The sequence below is a fragment of the Nymphalis io genome, chromosome 15 (assembly GCF_905147045.1).
Source record: "Nymphalis io chromosome 15, ilAglIoxx1.1, whole genome shotgun sequence".
NCBI lineage: Eukaryota > Metazoa > Arthropoda > Insecta > Lepidoptera > Nymphalidae > Nymphalis > Nymphalis io.
In genome coordinates, this window is record NC_065902.1 from 2,023,168 (window position 1) to 2,046,339 (window position 23,172).

At 33.6% G+C, this 23,172-nt stretch overlaps 1 protein-coding gene across 1 annotated transcript in view; it reads left to right on the forward strand.

Moving 5' to 3' along the window:
* Positions 1-201: 201 nt before the first annotated feature.
* The window catches only part of LOC126773591 (adenylate cyclase, germination specific-like), a 114,597-nt gene continuing 91,626 nt past the window's right edge, over positions 202-23,172 (forward strand). The window contains exons 1-2 of the mRNA XM_050494562.1: positions 202-303; positions 19,444-19,563. Of these exons, the coding sequence (XP_050350519.1) occupies positions 19,445-19,563 (119 nt within the window). The 5' untranslated portion in view covers positions 202-303; position 19,444. The remainder of the gene's footprint in view (positions 304-19,443; positions 19,564-23,172) is intronic.

Sequence of the window (23,172 nt, forward strand, 5' to 3'; positions counted from 1 at the left end):
AAACACGACAGGGAGGCTGCGCTCCATTCATCTGAGAGGCAGTTTTGCCGCGACCTTAGCATCAGGCGTTCGTGTCAACGAACGCGCAGACTCGACATTTTAATAAAATATGAATTCGAAAATAGAATTGTTTCTTATTTTAGAATTGGACAACGTAGTGAAATTTGATAGTAATAAATGTGTATAAATTATGAAGATGAAATTCACTTGTTTTTTTGGTGTATTTGACTGTTCAATATTTCAATTATTGTTATGTTATGTTATGTTAGTGTAATTGTGTTGGAGATATTAGTATACTAAAAGGTGAGTCAAATGAATATTTTATCTGTAGCCTTCTCTAATTTAGAGAAACGTTAATTTACTCTAAGGGTCTTACGTTCCTTACGTTTCATTTCTTAATGTTTTTGCTTTATATTTCTTTAGCATACAATTTTGTTTTCTTATTTAGCGTTAAAGAAACTTTATATTTACATGTATGTATTAAATTGAATATAGAGTTAGTAACAAAATTAGTGAATACTTAAATATACGTATAACGATGCACAGCACTTTTTTACCAAGTACTGCACTTGATATATATGCACGTTTAGCTTTGTGGACTGTAAAAAATTCTTGGTAATGTTCCAAATAATTGTTTTAAAAGGAATTAGAGTCTTCTTTAATTTTTACGACTTGAAATATACAGTACAAAAAAAAACCTGTAGGTTTTTCGTGATATAAGATTAATGATTGTTGAATATAAACATTTCAATTCAATTTTGTACATTGAATAATACAAGGGAATAAATTAAATTCATAGTTATAATATAACTCATAATAATTAGACAATGTATTACTTCTTATTCAATTTTATGTAATTACACTATAATATACTCGTGACTCATCGCATAACAGTTAAATTTAAGAAAGTATTATATGCGACATTGACTGCAAGAATTGTAACATATAAGTAATACGTAGTATAAAAATAGCTTATATTAAAATGGGTTATATTAAATTTCACGAGTGAGATGCGAAGTGAGATCATAAAGAAAAATATTACTGCAGTGACTTTTGGATTTGTTTATATATTATAGAATAGTTCTGGAAGTTTATGCGTCAGCGATAGTTTTGATTGCAGAGTGACAAAACTGATAGCAAAACGACGCAAAACCTATTAACTCGTTATAATTGAACGTCTTTCCAAACCTATATTTTTATTATTATGCTGCACTGCTGGTGATCCTTCAACTCATTCCTCCACGTTAATTATTTATTCTTTTACTTCTTATTTGCTTTTTTTCAAAACACGTAATTTTTATAAAACAGTTCGAAGTCAAACTTAATAAAGATTTGTTTTACCTCTGAATGTTCGAATGTCGCTAAATTTAATTAAACAACGTGGATATCGTTTTCGTCATCATAATAACAAAGGCAAGACGAAAGTTCTAGAAAGTTCTTACCGAATATATCCAGAAATTTGCTGAATGAAAATAATAAAATTATCCGTCTCAACAACCTAAAGTTATAAAATTTAAACGTCAAGTTATGAAGGTTGTTATAAATTGTAGTGTGTTAGTGTCATATTGTACGCAAAGGTTGAAAATTTCAAATATATTATTTTTTTGTACCGGTTTGGTATAGCTGAATATTCTAGTTATCAGATGATGGCTTTGTGCAAGCTCGTCTGCCACCTACTCGTCAGATATTCTACCACTAAACAGTAATACTTGTTGTTGTTCTTTTTAAGTGTGATTGCCAGCGTGACAGTAACAGCCTGTTGATTTCTCACTGTTGAGCTAAGGCCTCCTCTCCCTTTTAAGGAGAAGATCCGCCTTCCTATAACATATATATATATATATATATATATATATATATATACATATATAGTATATAGATTTGTACACTAGTAAGTATTGACGAGCCGGTTGGCGTGGTTGGTAGATACTTGCCTTTTCACGCCGAAGGTTGTGGGTTCGATTCCCACCCAGGACAGACATTTGTGTGCATTTGTACACTAAGGTATTTTAAATTATATATATAATATGCTACATAGCGTGACGATTTATATCAGAAAATTAAAACTAACTCGTAAATAGTCCTAAATTTGTATCGACTTTGCAAATTTTAATGAACAAAGTTATTTACGGTACACGTTAGCGCCATGTTTTGTTAATAAACTTTGCGAAGATATTTCAAAATATACACCCGAGCTCACAGCTAAGGAGGGTTATGTGTGGGGTATTAAAGATACTCGCAGGGAAACTGGATTGCCCATTGACGTTAAGAGTATTCATTGATATTAACTTTAATTACATAAACTTGAAGATAAAACAAAACCTAACCTTAACGAGCGTAGAGAAGACGAAGTAAGTTTCTTTATTTTTTTGTTAAGAGGGTTACTAAGGAGACAAAGGCTTAGGCCATACATCCAGCATGACATAATGAAATTGACATATACATATATTAATTCTGCATGTCTAACCTTCACCCTATAACCTAGAGTGTATTTTTTTAAAGTATATCTTTAAAAAAATCTTTCGTCTTTGTGATTGTCGATATAAAATCAATGCGAGGTTTGAAGGAAACGGTTTAATATAAAACTGTACTGAAATATATATTTTTTATTGTCATACTAAATTCGAATTGCTATACTAAATTTGGTACACATCTAATGTTGAATGGTACAAATACATAAAAACGTTAGTTAATTGAATTTTCGAGGCAATATATTATATCGATCAAAATATGTTTTATTCAAATATACTTTTACAAGGACTTTTAAATAAAAATAAAGGAATTTAAAATGTTACAGTAACATAATATTCAATATAAATCGATCGTTCCGAAAGTTATTTCTATAAGAAATTAAAGCATTAAACGTACCAACAGTAGTTACTTAGCTGCATCAAAAGTAAGCTAGACTATATTATGCAGAGTATTTATGTTGACAAATATTTGTCAAAGTTAAAAACTAATTCGCTACTCGCTGATATATAAGATTCTTACGGCGCCAGACAGTCGTCACTTTTCACAACAGCTGTCTAACGTCTTGTTAGACTGCCTCGTTGGTCTAGTGGCTTGATGTAAGGCCGCAGAACAGGAGGTACTGGATTCAATTCCCAGGTCAGGCCAATAAAAAGTTATTGGATTTTTCTGTAGAAAATTCTCAGTAGCAGCCCGGAGTCTAGAAGTTGGAAGTGTGTTCACTCCCGTGCCTCGGAAAGCACGTAAAGCCGTTGGTTCTGCGCCGGCCACACTTGTGCACTATAATATCTCCTGCGTAGGCTAATCTCTCTTGAGATTGGCCGTCGTGACCGAAATCGGTCTGGAGGACATTATTATTATTACTAACGACTTGTTTGTTAAATATGAAATGAGTTTAACATTCATTTATTTAGTTATGAAATTAAAATATATCAGCACTTAACTTTGAAATGTCTGCGTACGGCATTTGTAATCAGGTGTTACCATACATCGTTGACGTAAAAATAGCAACAATTTTTGACTTCATCCAGTTGAAACAGATCTCTTTGGTAGGTATTTCACTGGTAATAGAGCTTTGTGCTAGCTCGTCTGGGTACATACCACCCACTCATCGGATATTCTACCGCAAAACAGTACTTGGTATTGTTGTGTTCCGGTAAAAAAATATATTTAAAAAAAAAGGTATTCAATACGATTTTTTTATGTTGAACATCTTCGAGCTTTTGGGGTAAGACTACTACTACTTTACTTGGTGGAGCGTTGTGAAAGGTACAATATTCTACCGCAAAATAGTACATAGTATTGTTGTGTTCCGGCTTGAAGGGTCTTCTCAGCTTACCGCCGTCCACTGCTGGACGAAAGCTCCCCCATATTGAAGGCTGAGCGAGTCAATATAACTACAGGTACATGGGATATAAAATGTTAGTTCCTAAGGTTGGTGGTGCACGATGTAAGGAACGGTTAATATTTCTTACAGCGCCATGTCTGTGAGCGATGGTGACCACTTACCAATAGGCGGCAAATTTGGTCACGAGTATTCGATTTATATCGAACTCGTGAATATTGTATGAAGAAGGCCCTACGTCACTGTCACACTATCACAGATTGATTTTATTAAAGATTTTACCCTTATCAAACTGAAATACATTTATGTAATTTAATTAATTAAAAAAATAAATACTGATACTTCGTAGAAATGTTTTCAATATGTATTCGTATGTTTTCTTTAAACGTTCTCGATGCTATAAATAGATAAAGGTATTTTTATTCTGTACATCACACAAAGTGAACAGGAACCTATAAATACAATACATGGGTCGTTATTGGCCGCCTGTAAGTCTGAGTAGGATCATTTAAGTTAGTCCATTTAACACAATAATTAAGCACATGAAAATTTACTGGTTCTTATCTGGGCTTAAACCAGTAAGCATCAGTTAAGATTCAGTTGTTCCAGCCACTGGGTCATCTCGGTTCCAAATTAGAAAGGTAAACAGATTACCTGATGGTATAGGGTCACAACCGCCCATAGAAATTGGCAGTGTAAGATGTATTAGTCATATAATTTACCGCTAATCCTAACTATGATTGGAACTAAGATGTATAGTCCTCGTCCTTATGCCTGTAATTGCACTGGCTTACTTAAACTTCAAACCGACTAACTACATACTAATTAAGGCCGCCGAGGTACCGAGATCCTGGATTCGATCCCCAGGCCGACAAAGGGTTATTGGGATTTTCTGGAGCCCGGATTTTGAAAGTTGGAAGTGTGTGCACTCTCGTGCCTCGAAAAGCACGTAAAACTGTTGGTCCTGCGCTTGAACTCTTTCCGATTCGGATCGGATTATAACAATGAGGGAACAAAGAGAGCACCTGTGTTTGCGCAATGCGCACACACATGTGCCCTATAATATGTATTAGACACCATGGTTGAAAACGGTCATCATGTATGTTCGAGTTTAATTGTTTTTATGAACTTGATGCTTCAAGATCACCTTAATTGAATTGGATATTTTTAGTGTGTTATTTGAAGCGTAGATTAGGTTTTTTTCATCAAATTATTTTGTATTTAAAATGAAAAGTGTTTATTTTTGTTCATATATTAGGCTTTTGTGTGGTTTTTGGACAGAAACGTCTCTAGCATAGTAGGTACTGTCAATGTACAATAGACGAGAAGATTATAAAGATATTAGTAGAGATGCTGGAATCAGGTGGTTATTTAAAAAAAATCTGCATTTTTTTTTATGATGACATGGCCCAGTGGTAAGAACGCGTGAATCTTAACCGATGATCGTGGGTTCAAACCTACTGGTATCTCGTGCTATACGGTGAAGGAAAACATCGTGAGCAAACATGCATATGTCTAATTTCACTGAAATTCTGCCAAATGTGTACCAACCCGCATTGGAACAGCGTGGTAGAATAAGCTCATACCTTCTCCTCAAAAAGGGAGAGGAGGCTTTAGCCCAGCAGTGGGACACAGGCTGTTACTGATACTACTGACTGAAAACGATTAATAACTTAGTATATAATAAATATAAATAAATTGTTGTTGTAAATAAATAACGTGTTAATAAGGATAGCTGTAAACGCTATTGAACTTATTTATTCATTTAGCGTTGGGGAAGAAACGCAATATATTATAAAATACACTAAATATCAATCAATCAAATTAGTATTTCTTATGTACAAGTGCTTAGGCATGAAAGATATGAACTTTTGCAACTGATTATGATGGGAAAAGTTGCCGGAAGGAGAGCTGTTGGGCGCAGAAAAAAGTCTTGGCTGTGCAACATCCGTGAATGGACGGGAATCGCGAGTTCTGCCGAACTCTTTCGCCTCGCGAAGAACAAGAAGGAGTATTTAAAGCTGACTGCCAACCTTCCCTAGTCGGAGTGGCACTCGAAGAAGAAGAAGATGTACAAGTATACGAAACCATTGAAAACAATCATACTATCGTTTTATTTACAACAAAGTAAGCATTAACAGTAACAGCCTGTAAATGTCCCACTGCTGGGCTAAGGCCTCCTCTCCCTTTTTGAGGAGAAGGTTTGGAGTTTATTCCACCACGCTGCTCCAATGCGGGTTGGTGGAATACACATGTGGCAGAATTTCGATGAAATTAGACACATGCAGGTTTCCTCACGATGTTTTCCTTCACCGAAAAGCACGAGATGAATTATAACAGAAATTAAGCACATGAAAATTCAGAGGTGCTTGCCCGGGTTTGAACCCACGTTCATCGGTTAAGATTCACGCGTTCTTACCACTGGGCCATCCCGACTTAAGCATTAAATTAATAGTAAAATAATAAAGTCAGTTATTAAGATGAGACTAAATGCTATCTTAACGATAAGTGATAGGTACATTTAAGAATATAATGACTAATATTAAATATTACTGAAAAATTTACTAATACAAAAATAAACAAAATATAAATTTAGTTTATTTATATTGTTTTGGTAATGTTTACACTTGTAAGATGTTTTGACATGTGTCACGTTGTGTCTAGATTTCTGAGAAAATAAATAGTAAATATTTTCTCTGACGTCTCTCGTTATAGTGGCATTCCGTATTGTATGTAGCCCTCTTATAAATATCTTATAACGCGGCATTCTTAGCTTGCCCTACCAGATCGAAACGCCCTTTTTAGGCCTTATACTTACGTTGCGATTTTCAAACGTAAACGCAGCGGTTATTTATATGTTTATATTAATAATTGTTATAGTGTGTATGCATAAATTGTTTTATTTGTATGTGTGTTATTATAAAAACACACGTCATTGATATAATAATTCTCTTCTTTCATAATTCTGGGCAAACTACCAGTTTTCCTTGAAGAATAGGTTATTGAGTTCTTAGGTTTTGAGCCAATTAGGGTAAGTGTGTATCTAACACATGTGTCAGAATTTCAATAGGTGCAGGTTTCCTGATGATATTTTCTTACACCATCGAGAACGAGACGACATGACGCGTCAAACGTATATAATGATTTTTAAGCGAATTAATTTAATATGTAGTGGATTACAAAATAAAAGCTAACGTCCATAAATAAAATCGTAGCGACTATGTTCGGAAATCGCTACGTGAGTTATAAGCGCGTTACAGCGCGTGTCTGAACGACAGGCGCGTTTTAACGATTATTATTAGACGAATTTTATGAACGATATTTTTTCACATAGTATTAAATTTCTAAACATGAAACAAGTAATCTACAATTATGCAATATCAGTTTTATGATATTTAATATATTAAAGATTTTTTATTGTTACAAGATATTCTAGATGCTGGGATGGCCTAGTGGTTAGAACGCGTGAATCTTAACCGATGATCCTGGGTTCAAACCCGGGCAAGCACTGGTTATTACCGGTGATTAGTTTGTGTTTATAATTAATCTTGTCCTTGACGGTGAAGGAAAACATCGTAAGAAAACCTGCATGTGTCTAATTTCATTGAAATTCTGCCACATGTGTATTCTACCAACCCGCATTGGAGTAGCGTGGTGAAATAAGCTCCAAATCTTCTACCTACAACAAAGTATAATAAAAATTAGATTTATTTTATTTATGTTAAATACAACTAAAATGAAGATAATAAAATTACATCAAGCAAAATTAAGATGACGAATAGGTAACAAAACATTTTGTATACTCTCATACACCTTACCTTACTGGTGGTAGAGCTTTGTGCAAGCTCGTCTGGGTAGGTACCACCCACTCATCAGATATTCTACTGCAAAACAGCAGTACTTGGTATTGTTGTATTCCGGTTTGAAGGGTGAGTGATCCAGTGTTATTACAGGCACAAGGGACATAACATCTTAGTTCCCGTGGGGGAAACGCATAACGCGTTTTTCCAGCGTTAAAAAAAGTAGATTATATAAAAAATATATTCCAATTCAATACATTTTTGCGTGATTGAGTTACAAACATCCTAACATGCGAATTTTTGCGATTAAAATAAAAAGTCAACTTATGTATGAGATCATATATTCACATTTAATCAGAATTATTAACATAATCGTATATGCTGCAATAGGACACTACGGAATTTATGTTTCCCATTTTATTGGCAGAAGTTATATCCTTAATATGAAATTATATATAGCTTTGACATTTCAATTCAATAAGATTCGTTCTTTATACGAAACTAATATTAAGATATTTGAAGTCGGTTTGGAATGTGTTGGAGCACCTGCAAGCTAGTTGGAATTGATTTGTCAGAGAACCTGCCTGACGCTAACTTATCTTGGTAGCTTGATAGCCTAACAGTTGGCCACCATATAATTGCATATGTGGGTTTATAAATATGGTTCCTCCGGGTAGATTGATTAATACGCCACCTGATGGTAAGTGGTCATCACCGCCCATAGACAAAATGCTAATGTGTTACCGACTTTGAGAACGAAGATGTTATTTCCTTTGTGTGGGTAGTAACACTGGTTCACTCACCCCTCAAACCGAATCACAATCAGCACTGGCCGTGGGGTTCAACGAATGGAGCGATCGCTTTAGGAGCAGACGAGTTTGCATGAATATCTACTAAGTAAATAGCTCTGTTTCGCTGAAAGAACACGACTGTATTTTTCATTATTTTATACTTTTAATCAACCAGTCAAATATAACTAAATAATAATATTACTCGATAAAGGATATAAAACGTGGATTTAGCATTCCTTGTTTTCCATGCAGGATAAATAATTATTAAATTATTTTTAATTACAAGTGGTTTAACTGTCGGAAATGAATAGCTACTGGTTTTTTTTTTAATGATTTGCGGTAAAATTTAAATTCCAAGCCGGTGGCATAATTAATTTAAAACGATTGTTTTCAAAATTTCAAAATTAAGAACCTCCTTGATATTTTTGAATAACAATGTAAATGAGCTACGAAAATTGAAATAAATTAAAAAAATAAATAAATCATTATAAGCATAGAGAACGTTTGTGGGCATTGAAGTATTTTTAATAAAAAATAATTAACGTACGATTTGTTAATGATTTTGTAAAATGTGTTTGTTTTTGTAAATGTGTTGTGGTTGTTCTCAGGTCAGGGTATTTTCTTTTCCGAAACGGTGGAAGTTTCTAATTTAACAATAAATAACTATGTCTATTTCTATATTTAATAAATGTTTTCGATGTGATTTGATTTTCGATCTAAAAATAGCTCGCACAATGTAACTTCGCGTGTTACGTGGGCGTTACACGTAGATAACCGAGCATTGTAAACTATTACAGCTCGACAACTTAAAAACAATTGAAGATTTTTATTTACGGATTTCTGCGTTGCTAACAATTTGAATTATTTACTTGTAAAACTTAATAATGGTAGGGTTTGCACTTTTAGAGTACATAAAACCGGAACAATGGGTTCGATAAACTAGGACTGTTACATATATATATTACATATAAATGAAGTTATACTTATAATATTTATGAATACGATTTAGTTCACTTGTGATTGAGGTGAAGTTAAGCATTTATGTTATTTGTTTCTTGTTTATTGTATCTGTTTTTATGAAGGATTTGTTTTGCTTACGTCATTTTAGTTCATTGGAGAAAGGATTTTTTATCAAATAAATTATTAATTAACAAACAAAGAAAAACCTTTAATTATTTAATATATGTAAAAAACTACTCTCTTTCCAAAGTACAGTATATTCGAAAAAGCTCGGACTAAGGGCAACCCTGTGCTGACGTCAACACGGTCGTGCCTGGGTGAGAGTGAGACGGCAGTATGATCGTATTGCCATCTCACCTCGACCTTGCTTTTCCCGGGATAGAAGGTCGTCTTGATTGCGATATACGCACGGCATATTTGTCTTTCGGTTATTGTGAAATAGCTGATTTTAGTGACGTCGACGACGCCATGTAATCGAAAATATTTGTTACTCAATCAACTCCTGCTTCATAAATGCAAGCTTTTCACGCGAAATATGTTTTTTTATTTCATGAATAAATCAAGAAAATATTTATGAAATCTTTTAAGATTTTTATTAGTTACGCACGTATTTTTATTTTATTTTAATAATCAACATAACATACTCTCACACTAACTTCTAAAGTATTGTTATAATATATATAGCCTATAAATGTCCCACTGGTTTGGCAAGACATCCTTTCTTCTTGAGGAGAAGGCTTGAAGCTTTTCCACCACGCTGCTTCAATGCGGCTTTGTGGATACACACGTGGTACAATATCAGTGAAATCGAGACATTTGGGTTTCATTACAATTTTGTCCTTCCAACCGAGCACGAAATGAATCTGTGATGCTTGCCCAGGTTTAAACCTGTGATCATCGGTTAAGAATCCCGCGTTCTAACTATCTCGGCTAAATGGGCTATTTGGTGCGAACATTCGATATTCGATACATGCGGCAAATGCTTTTTTTACGCTGGAAAAACACATAAGGCTGCACGGGAACAGTGGGGGGGGGGGATGTGGGGCTCGCCGGTGTCCTAGGCGCCGAGTGCGCCCCGAACATCGGAATACCCACTAAAAAATCAGTGCTTGCCTAGATTTGAACCCGACAATCTTTCGTATTCTAGTCACTTTTTTAATGTTTTGGGCGGACAGGCGAAGGGGCCACCGGATAAGTGTTTATCACCACCCATAAACAACTGTTCCTTACATCGTCACCAAACTTGGGAACTGAGATGTTATGTCTCTTGAGCGTGTCTTTAAAGATTGATATTAATTTTCATGTATCTACTATCTTTGAAGCGATTTTTAGATATTTCTAGAAGAAAAATATATTTCGTCTAGAAATATCTAAAAAATCCCTTTAAGCGCTTACGTCATAAAAAATCATACTCTTTAAATTTTATACTTCTCGCTTTAGAAGTACGACACTGTACCGCAGCTAAAGTGTTCCTGTAGATATATATACGCGTATAAAGTAAAAGTAAAGTACTAAGTTAAAGTAGAAAGTGTTGAAACGATAAATCTAGATAAAAGGATTATTCTCGTTTTAAAACAACTAACGTTCTACTGCATCACCCTAGTGGCTAGCTTATGAGGGTGTAGATCTCGAGGTTCTGGGTACAAATCTCGTGTGAATAAAAAGTAATTAGGTTTTTCTGTCAATTCTCAGTATTATGCTGAAGTTTATATTTAATTTACTACAACGTCACGACGGGACGTCACAACGTGACGTCACAACGTAAATGTAAATATGTAAATTGAATAAATAGGTAAGAAATGTTTTACTCGAATTTCATCTTGTTTATTCAACTAAAGAAGTTTTACTTCGAAATCGTCAAATAACAAAATGGGATAAGTAGGTATTATGATAGTATTTTGAAAATGAAAGAAGATATTTGGGCCATGAGGCGATCGAACCCGCGATCTTTGCGTTATTAATACGATGCTTACCAAACGAGCCAATGGGCCGTTATAAATGAATGTTTTTTTAAATTATTTTTTATAATTTTTTGAAGGTGTCTTATGTACATTTATTGTTACTATGAACTGTACTTATAAACGTTGCATAGCGGTTTTTTTGTTTAACATTAATTTCACTCTTTCTGTCATTATTGATTTGACATAAGAAAGAAAAAGACAGTGCATTGCTTGACTAATCGTCCGCTCAACAACGATTATAAGTAAGGCCGTATATATTTATTTTGTAAACATATTATATTAATGTGAAACATTGTATTGTAAGCAATTTATGTTAGCAAACGGCCTAAGGCTCTCTTATACCGTCCCAATTTTCTGTCACCGCATTCTGCTCCCTCGTGTGTGTCTATACTATATATTACGTTATTATAGTATATTATTGTAATAATAAGAAAAATATTATTACAATAATATATTATATTTTATGACAGTGGCATTGTAAGAAATGTTAACCATCGCTTACATCGCCAATGCTCCACCGACTTTGGGAACTAATATGTTATGTCCCTTGTGTCTGTAATTACACTGGCCCACTCACCCTTCCAACCGGAACAGAACAATACCAAGAATTTCTTATAAGTGGGTGGTAACCTACCCAGACGAGCTTGCACAAAGCTACTCGTAGAATATAGATTCTGCTAGGATAATCCGCCGGCCAAACTATCGCCCTGGGGCCGTGTGGTCTCCACTTCCGGGGACGCTAATCCTCCGTTCGCTGCAAATATTTATTTGGGTAAAGAGAAGATACATAACCTTATATGTATATTAGTAAGTTTATTGTAAAATGATTTTATTGTGTTGTGTACTTATTTTGTATGCGGGCTTGGAAATAAGTGTTTTATTTACTTTATTTATTTAATTAATAGGAAGCCAATGTGATAGATAAAAAACTTAAAATTATATAATAAACACTTTATAACTGATAGCGTACAATAACGTACCATAGAGGCTTACTCAGCACGTGTAACATTGTGTTTAAATCTTACTCTTAACAATTCGTAAGTACAATAAAAAAAATGGAAACAGGATTTTTTTTAAATTTATTTACTCCTGTCCTATTTATTCGTTTCTTAGATAGATTCTAGATTCCTTCAAAACCCAGCAGTTTCGTTGTTTTACAACAGCCGGGCATCACGTTACGTCTATATTTTGTTTTATTTACTTATCTCTTTATTTATTATTATAAAAAAAATAATTAAATGAATAACACAGTAAGCGCTGTCTTATTTAAAAACTAACACGAAATTTACATAACAAAAAAAAGTGACTTCATTACTGTGTGTTTTTATTTTCTACTGAAAACCATCTAGTTATAGTAACAGCCTGTGAATGTCCCATTGCTGCCCAGCAGTGGGACATTGAAGGCCTCCTTTTTTTTTTGAAGAGAAGGTATGGAACTTCTTCTACCACGCTGCTCTAATGCGGGGTGGTGGAATACACATGTGGCAGAATTTCAGTGAAACATGCAGGTTTCCTCACGATGTTTTCCTTCACCGTATAGTACGATATTTGTGATTATAATTCATCTAGTTATATAAAAAAAATATTAATAAAAATAGAGTAAAAAAAAGTGGGTTTTGTTATTATCATTATGTTGTTTCATTCTTACAGCATAGCATTTTAATGGCGGTATTTCTTCTGAGGAATGAACTGAAAAGCAGCTAACTGCTGAGTTCATTCCTTTACGCTATTATTCTTTAAATTATATTTAAGCTTTCTATCCTTTCTGTTCTTATATATATGTGGCATTTTAATTAAAAAAAAACTTTGATTTCCTCATATTTTTGCATTTTTTTTATTGTACTTACGAATTGTTAAGATTAAGAATTAAATATAATGCTACATTCTTTGAGTTGGAAGAGATGGAACGCAATTGTAAGCAATCGGTTACATCGTGCTATTTATGTAATTTTAAGTTATTTTTGTGTATCGCGTTGGTTTCCTATTAAATAATATATTATTTGCACTGCAAGAGGAATACTTTGCCTGAGTCTATATTTCCTGATAGGTGCAACACTGCTTTCTTCAAATCCAGAGTAAACAGGTTTTATAAGCAAGCATGCTAAACCGTGTTGATGCTTTACAGCAGAAAAGTCGACTGTCAAACGCTTGCCTTTATGAGATAAAAAATAAGTAAAATCCTAATTTCTCAAGCCCGCATACAAAATAAGTATATAACACAGTAAACATAATATTGCAATAAACTTACTTCAATAAATATAAAGTTGTGTATTTTCTCTTTATTCAAATAAATATTTGCAGCGAACGGAGGATTAACGTCGCCAACAGGGGAGACCACACGGCCCCAGGGCGACAGGTTGGGAAACCGGCGGAATATCCTAACCGAATATTTCAGCATTATTTTTTGCATCTTGGTATATATAGCAATAGAGTATATTCTGATTTTTTTAAAGTGCTAGCTGGAAAGAACGATCGCTTGAGGTACATCTGTAATCAAGGCTACGCTACAGAAAGTTCTTCACTGGTCACGACCGGTACAATGAACTACGAGCGGCGAGCTCTATAGTTTATTTATTTTAACTCTATGTAAAAGCAAACCAAAAAACTATTATTACTTGAATTTATGAAAACACGTATAAGTAAGATAAAAACAGAAATCCGTTTTTGGCAAAATGAACTTTAGAACGTCATTATTTCTAACAAAAATTTTTATTCTTAGTTATAGACAATAACAGAATTAAGACTTTTTGTTATATATATGTATTTGAGTATACAATAAAGATAATAAGCACATACATATAAATTATGTGGTATCACTATATGTTTTTTGGTTATAAATTGCCAGAGTATTTGTAATGTAAATTGAATATCTCACTGTTGCGCTAAGGCATCCTTTCACATTGAGGAGAAGGTTGGAGCCAATTCCACCACGCTGCTCCAATACTGACGGTGCATGCACATGTGACAGATTTTCAGTGTAATTAAACGCATGCAGGTTTTCCCACGACGTTTTGCTTCACCGCCAAGCAAGCATAAGAAAATTCAGTGATGTATGCCTAGGTTTGAACACACGATCATCGGTTAAAATTTACAGATTCTAATCAGTGAGCCAACTAAGCTCTCCTTTAAGGCTGAGGCGCAATTAATTACCGGTGAATTTACGAAATAACCGAGAGAGTCTCTATTATATGACTTGTCTCGGAAAATCTCGAAGTCTACCGCTCTACTTACCTTAAGCGCCCGCGGTAATTACCTCGAATGGTTTTCAAAGAATGAAATAATCTTTTTCATTGCTATACAGAACCAAGCAAACAACGACAATTTGAATTTCATATAATTGTGGCACGAGATCAGTATATCTGATTCGAAACACAGCACTGGTACCTTTATCTCGGACATTACACGAAATTAAGAAACAATTTACAATGCAACCATAACAGATAAAAACAGGAAAATTAATCTTGATACCAACAAAAAGGAGAAGAGAAACTAATAAAAAAAGACAAGTGACAACACACAAAATCTACAACAACACATGCGATTGTTAAGGCATTTCCTGGCTCGTGCAACCACTTTGTGGAACAAGCTTTCGCCGGCGACTGCTTCGAACCGATATGACATAGAAACCTTCAAGAACATCGTGTAATCATTCCTTAAAGGCCGGCAATACACCTGTAAGCCCTCCAGTGTTGCAGGGGTCCATAGGCGGTGGTAGTCACTTTCCACCAGGGGAGCCTCTTGCACGCTTAACATAAAAAGTACACACAAATAATTGGCATTTTTTACAAATCGGTTGTGTCAATAGCAAATGCTATTGAATTGAGAATTTTTTCTTTTAGATGTAATATGTAACGATCTCATTGTTGATACTGGGTCTTTTATAATGTGGATTGGATCTCCGAATGGTAAGTAGTCACCTTGAGAACTAAGATCTTATGTCTCTTGTGCGTGTTCATTGGCGCACTCACCATTCAAACCGGAACACAACAATACTATGTATTGTGTGTGTTACTGTTTGGCGGTAGAATATCTATTGAGTGGTTGGTACCCAGACGGCCAGTAAAAATTAACTATTTTTTTTAGTTTATTAATTCTTAGAAACAACCCGGGGTCTGGAAGTTACGTGTGGTAGTTTAGTCACGAAAATTTCATCAAGTTATGTCGGTTTCGCCGTCCCATCGGATTATGTGAAAGAGTACACCTGTGCACATCTTTGTGCACTATAAAACGTCCCGATCAGTTGCCTAGTCTCTCTTGAGAATGACCGCCGTGCCTGTGAAATTTATCAGTGGAATATAGCTAACTCACCTCACGGCCTTTTAAATAATATTAGAATATATCAAGCAGATGCTGTCGTTCATACAGTATAGTTTTCTTGTCATAATTAATCCAGGTGTACTGTAATTTATTTCTGAGGTGGTGTGTTATTACATTCAGGTAGAGGTAATATTTTAAAGAATATACTCAAATATAAATAATATAATATATTATATGTAAATAGCAAAAAGCCTGGTATATATATATATATATATATATATACCAGGCGTATGTATATATATACATACGCTTGCCAAGTCTAGACAAGCTGTCGCAGATTCCAAAGTGTGTATCAGGCCTTTGGTTTGGCTCGCAAGTAACGTCAGTTTGAGTAGACAAGGCCGTAGTCAATAACAAATGAAACGTGGCCATAACGGCACTGGCCCGACAGTTATGAAATTTTAAAATTAATAGTTATTGAAGCATTTATAATTAAATACAGTCAATAAATATAGATAGAGTAAAATAAATAAATACATTGTGTTTCGATAGTAAAACAAAAGTAAAAATATAAAAATAAAGTAAGAAAATAAAAAATAATACAATTTTATTTAAATAAGTCGAAATTCGAAAGCACAGATAATGTATTTGTTTACGATCATAAGTTCGAATGCAAAATTTGTCAACCCGGATGGCGCGTTTATGTCGTTTTTTTTAGCATACGTGATTCCGAAGTTGCATAAATGATTTTTCCTTTTATCCGCCCACACGATTTATGCGTCGCGCTTAGTTTGTCGGTATTGTGCACAAGCGCATGTTGTCGATTTGATGGTTTTTTGTCAAATCAAGGAAAGTGACACATTGTAGTAAATATTATAATTATAGATAAACTGGTAATTAGTAAGACTGTGAAATTGCTATATTCGCATATCGTTTTTCTATATACCTACATAATATTTTTTACCTCTATGACGTAATTAGGATTTATAAGGTAACATTCCGCAAATATCCAACATTCCGGATCTTAATAAAGGATTGGACCTTATTTCGCCACGCTGATTCATTCCATTCGGTGGGCAACGCAGGTTATCCCTCACGACAATTTTCTTCACCGCCTGATGTAAAATTTTAATACAAATTTAGCATATTAAAACACAGTGATTGTCCAGATTTAAAAAGGCGAACTTCGGTTGCGATTCTAAAATCAAATAAATGACTTATCCAGGCTTTTAAGGTAAATAAGTAATAAAAATACCTGACTGATCCAACAGCCAATTATTAATGGTTACTTCAACATCCAGCATGCTGGCTCTTGACGGAGCTATGTTGACAGTCAACAATCTTCCTTAAAACTGCGTTATAAGCAATCGCAAGCATGTTGACGTTATTTATTTATTTATTTTTACTTGTAATCAACAGCGTTACAGAAATGGTTGTACAGTTATTACTCATTACTAAAGTAAGGTCACAGAGGATAACAATTTTATAATACGAAGCTTGAGAAAAAGATAAAAGCAAAGACATAATATAAGTATAAATATTTACAATAAATCAAATTCTTTGTTCAATATAGAAATAGTAGACTTACTTATTTCATAAAGAAAAAAACTCCGTTGTATCAAATATGTTTTTATTTTTTTAAGATAAAATTACAAATGTGGCAGAATTTTAGTGAAATTAGACACATGCAGGCTTCCTCACGATGTTTTCCTTCACCGTAAAGCACGACATGAATTATAATCACAAATTAAGCACATGAAAATTCAGTGGTGCTTGCGCGAGTTTGAACCCACGATCATCGGTTAAGATTCACGCGTTCTTACCACTGGGCCATCTCTGGCCTTTTAATATTATTACTTGAAATGGTCTAAACACTGAAGGTCATCGATTAACTCCCAAGATTTCTTACATTCGCTGGTTTTATAATAACTTTTAACAAGTTTCTAAATTATTTTTTTGGTAGTTTTGAAATAGTAAATATTTAAATGTTTTCTTGGATGCTTTTGTAAACGTATACATTGTCCCACAAAAGAGTTACTAACCCTCTGCGTGTGAATGACATGCTCTACTTTAGTCGATGTTTGGCTTGCCTTCACTTGCTAAGTGTTTGGTACAAGCAGTTTGGACGAGCATGTATATGTGACATTAAATATATTTATTAAAAATTATATTAATACAGACAAAAACAAAGTTTATACATAGAGGTTAATTAAAAAGGTTTTTATATTTCAATAAATAATAATTAGGAAGATGTAAATTAAAAAATATTTTTTTTTGTACTACAATAATCTTTACACGATTATAATAACATGTGTGAAAAAGTTATGATTATATCATGTAAACTTTTTTTGATAAGCAAATCAATTTGGGCTGCTCTCGTATAATTCTTGCTCCGTCCGAGTTTTGACTGTGACGTTACATCGCCGGTTCGTTATTGCGGGCGACTCTTTTGCGATACGCGCGTTGATAATTTTGTATTTATTTTAGCCTTCTTTGTGATTTGACGCCCCACATATGTTCTTTTACTTATATTAATATTACAACAATTATCAATATATTATTTTATGCAAAAATAGGAGCAAATATTCTATCAATAGTCGATCTTGTGATTGCGGATTCTTTCACAAATCACTTGAAATATATTAGTGAGCTTATTATTATTGTTTATTTTAATATTTTGTTAATGCAGTTTATCATAACTGTGATCTTCCTGCTTGTTTGCCTCCCTTTTACATAAAAAAGGTTTCTTATTTAAAAGTAAGCTCCTCACATCGCTATGAGCGCTACCAATGACGTAGTATGTTTGCATCCTTTACATTCGAGATTGTTAATTTTATTTGCACTTTTCTTAGAGGAAAATTTACAATAATATGCAGTGCCTCTATATCGTAACTATCGCACCCCGAACTTTGTACGTAAAATTAAAATGTAAGAAATGAATATTACATATTTAGTTATAACTGGAATCCTATATTTAATTGTTATACATAAATAACCATTCTCTTTTGAGTTACTAATTAGCCGTTACTGTCGTTCCTGTAAATTTGTATATCATATACTAGTATATGCGACTCACTTTTTATTGGGACGTTTCTGAATTACGCCTCGTAGAGAATTATGACGTAAGCGAAATGAATTGCTTCTTGAGTATTGTAACCGAACGTAAGACCTTCATTTCATAATGGTAAGGAGGGTAATCACTCGTCAATTTTCAATTACCTAATAGGTCCATTTAAGCTCCCAACAAAAATAACTTGGTCCTACATTTGCTTTTAGTTACTACATTGCCGTACTTAAAACTGAGTCATATATTTATTTAGTAAGGCTGTACTCTCAAGTATACTTAATTGTTTACTATCGATTACACAATGCTGTGTCTTTTTCTTTCGTATGACAAATGATGAAAGAAAGAGAGAAATCAGTGTTTAAAGGTCATTAGTAAATAATGTTTGGATATGAATTTGTATTTAACTGGTGGTAGAGCTTTGTGCAAGCTCGTCTGGGTAGGTACCACCCACTCATCAGGTATTCTACCGCAAAACAGCAATACTTGATATTGTTGTGTTACGGTTTGAAGGGTGAGTTAGCCAGTGTAATTACAGGCACAAGGGACATAAAATCTTAGTTCCCAAGATTGGTAGCGCATTGGCTATGTAAGCGATGATTGACATTTCATACAATGCCAATGTCTAAGGGCGTTTGGTGACCACTCACCATCAGGTGGCCCATATGCTCGTTCGCCTTCCTATTCTATAAAAAGTTAAAAACAAAGGATAAATATTCAAGTAGTTTTTAATATTCAAAAGTATTTAAATCGATAATAGCCTAAAAAAATTCCCTAATATATTTTAATTCTGTCCCAGGATGACATCGAACGCGTTGAAGGTTGACAACTGGTCACACTGCACCACACCTTCTGAGAGACCATCATCACAGCTGGTCTCCGTGAAAGTTGGATGTTTTCACATAAACCCTGCGTCCATGTAAGTCAATCGTCTGCGTAAATAATACCTATTATGTGATTATATAAGAACATCATCGCAGCTTTATTATAAGTACCTATTGACAATTTAAATGGAAATAGTAGTAGATTATAAATCGTTACAAATCCTAAATGGTCATCCGTAATGAAGAATGATAAAAGAAACATAAGATGATTTTCGAATACATATTCAATGATATTTAACATAGTTCTTTGGCTTTCATTTTTTCTTTTTTACTATGTCGCGTCTGATATTCGCCATATTGAAATTTGATTGTACAACAACACAACAGTAGAAACAGTACCGTCATGTCTTAAGTGAAACTCGCAAGATAAACACAAATCAATGTTAATTCTAGGCGCCACAAAGGAACAAAAATACATACATAGGCTAATAAACACGTTACCCACAAATTTAACGAAAACAGACAAACATAACAACATAAATTTAACCAACAGATAGCTTAACGAGAATTTCGTTCGACAAAAACAAGCAACAATTTTAATCATTCCTTAAGTAATAATTAATTTGAAAAAATGATCACACTGGTTGTGTTGCACGTTATTTTGTATTAAACCGAAAAAAAATATGATTCCAATTTCAAATATGACGGATGCAATAACACCTTTGAGGTATAAATATATTTTTCAGAGAGTGCCTACGTCATAAAAAGATTTTTATGACGTATTACTATCTCGATTTAATACGCCTAGCTTTATTTGTTTCGGTTCAGCGATCGATTCCTTTGTAAACATGTTATTTTATTTTTATTCATTTATTTATATTACTTATTTATTTGAAATACATACAATTAATACATATAAATCAATCGAGTTTCCGCTAAAAGCTAATAATTTATGAAAAGGAAAAAATAATAATGCACATAAATATGGAAGAAGAAAAGAGAAGATGGTAAAACAATAAAAAATATCCTATAAAAGTATATTATGTAGAATTAAATTTATTAAGCATATAAAAAATATATTCGTGAACTATAAAGGTACCTTAAATTAAAAAGTAAAACAATAACAGAATATTGAAAGGTTTATTACAAATTCCCTTAAAAAATACTTTTTAGATCAACTTGTAAAGAGCGAACGGTATGACCGCAAGAGAAATTTATGAGAACAGGTGAATATTTTCCATAGAATACGGGTTTCCTTTATACGGTTTATACGGAATTTCCTCACTCTGAATTTGTCTTAATAATTCATCACTCTAATCTCTTCCATTGCCATCCCGGTAATCTGATAGAGATCAATGGGAGTCAAGAGTGCGATTTGTTCCAGTTTGACATTAGTCGTGGTCAAAATATATATATGTGTTGGATAAACAGGCAAGCTTCTTCGATATTTCTTACCTCTGACAAGATGAAATATAATCATAAATAAAACACAAACAACTTGTGTAAGCTCTTTGATATATGAAGATAGCTGAACGAAACTCTTTTAAACGTTAAAATATGAGTAATATTCAATGGGAAGCTTATTCACAAAAGTAAGATAACAATAAATGTGAAAGCTGTTTACGTAATTTATTATATATCGTTATATTCATATACGTATATCAAAACTGTCACAAGGGCGCGTCTGAACATGACGGGTTCTGATGCAATGATCAAAACACCATAAATTAATATAACAGCTGGAATATATTTTGTCTGTTTGTGAAAGCAACAGTATGAGATAATAGTTAATATTGTTCAACATATTCATATCTTGCTTTGACATATTATATGGTCATTTTACGACTTCATTTCGAATAAGAATGAGAAACATAGTGTAACAAGGAATTATAATTATGAAGCTAATCACTTAACTAAATAATTATATATATATATATACTTAATAAAGATGTATATAAACTATTACAAAGTTCTACAAAAAAGGCACTATATATCGAAAAAAGAAAATATATAGATATATGTATTATAATGTCTTAGGGGTAATTATAATGAATACCGTTACCATTTATGTCTCAAAGGAAAACATAATGACCCGTGAGGAAACCTGCATGTTTCGGATGAAATTCTGTTTTATGTGTTCACAAACCCGCATTGGGGCTCCGTTTTTTTTTTTTATAAATACATTACAGCCGTGATAGCCCAGTGATTAGAAGACGAGAATTTTAACCGATGATGCCCAGTTCAAGGCTAGACTTTTGAATTTGATTTGATTTTGATTTTGATTTCAGTGCTTAATTTATGTTTAAAATTTATTTGTGCTCGGCGGTGAAGGAAAAGATCATTAGAAAACCTGCATGTAGCAGACGAAAATCTGCCACGTTTCCACCAACCCCCAATCCGCATTAGAGCAGCGTGGTGGACCTTCTCCTCAAAAAGGAGAGGAGGGCTCAGCCCAGTGGGACATTCAAAGGCATTCATCTTTTAAAATTCATTTCCAATCATATAAAACAGTTCGTATGTTTGCTGTAATTACCGAATATCATAGGCGCTTGATATTGCCAATTAGCTACATAATGTTTATTTATCGATTTATTGGTAATTGGATTACTATACTAATGGTATTACAGAGGTCACCGTTTCAATAATTAAAATGAATTTTATCCATTATATCCTAAAAGTATGATTAATGGACATACAATTTATTTAATTATTAATTGAATTATTTTAATTGAATCTTTTTTTTTTTATAGAATAGGAAGGTGGACGAGCATATGGGCCACCTGATGGTAAGTGGTCACCAAACGCCCTTAGACATTGGCATTATAAGAAATGTCAACCATCGCTTATAGCCAATGCGCCACCAACCTTGGGAACTAAGATTTTATGTCCCTTGTGCCTGTAATTACACTGGCTCAGTCACCCTTCAAACCGGAACACAACAATATCAAGTATTAATATTAAAATAAGTACAATAATAAGTAACAATATAAAGTATTAATATTAGTTTTGCGGTAGAATATCTGATGAGTGGGTGGTACCTACCCAGACGAGCTTGCACATAGCCCTACCACCAGTTAAAATTGTCTTCGATTGTCTTACCCAACATGCACTCTGAGATGTCTTTGAGTGGTTCCAAGATTGGCGCGTTGGTTGATTCATTTGCACAAATCATTTCCAAAAGAGATCATCAGTAATGCTGTTCTCGGAAATAAGGAATACATATATACGTAGACATATGCAAAGTTATAACTACGAATGAAACTTTATACGCATTAATAATCGCTATTATTAAAGAGCTCCCTCGACTCGTATCGCTTAAATTTTGTAGTGTGCCCCGATGTGAAATATAATTGAGCCAGTTTATTTATAGAGACATAATGACGTGTAGTTTAATGTCTGGTAAAATGTTTATTTATATATTTAAATAGCTGCACGCCCAGTTCTTATGACTGAAATAATATTTTTTTTTGTAAAAAAAAATCTTTGAATTTGATCACAGCGTCACCCACTGGGTTCAATGTTAGCCATCCAGGGGCAAACTTAAAAAATCATCAAAATTAGTACCGCCGTTTAGGAGGAGTTAAGTGACATATATAAAAAATAATTATATACACAGAAGAATTATACATCAAGATTAGATGAAATGTTTATTTTCTTTTAAGCTTACCATAAAATGATATACTTACTATCAGCGCTGATATGTC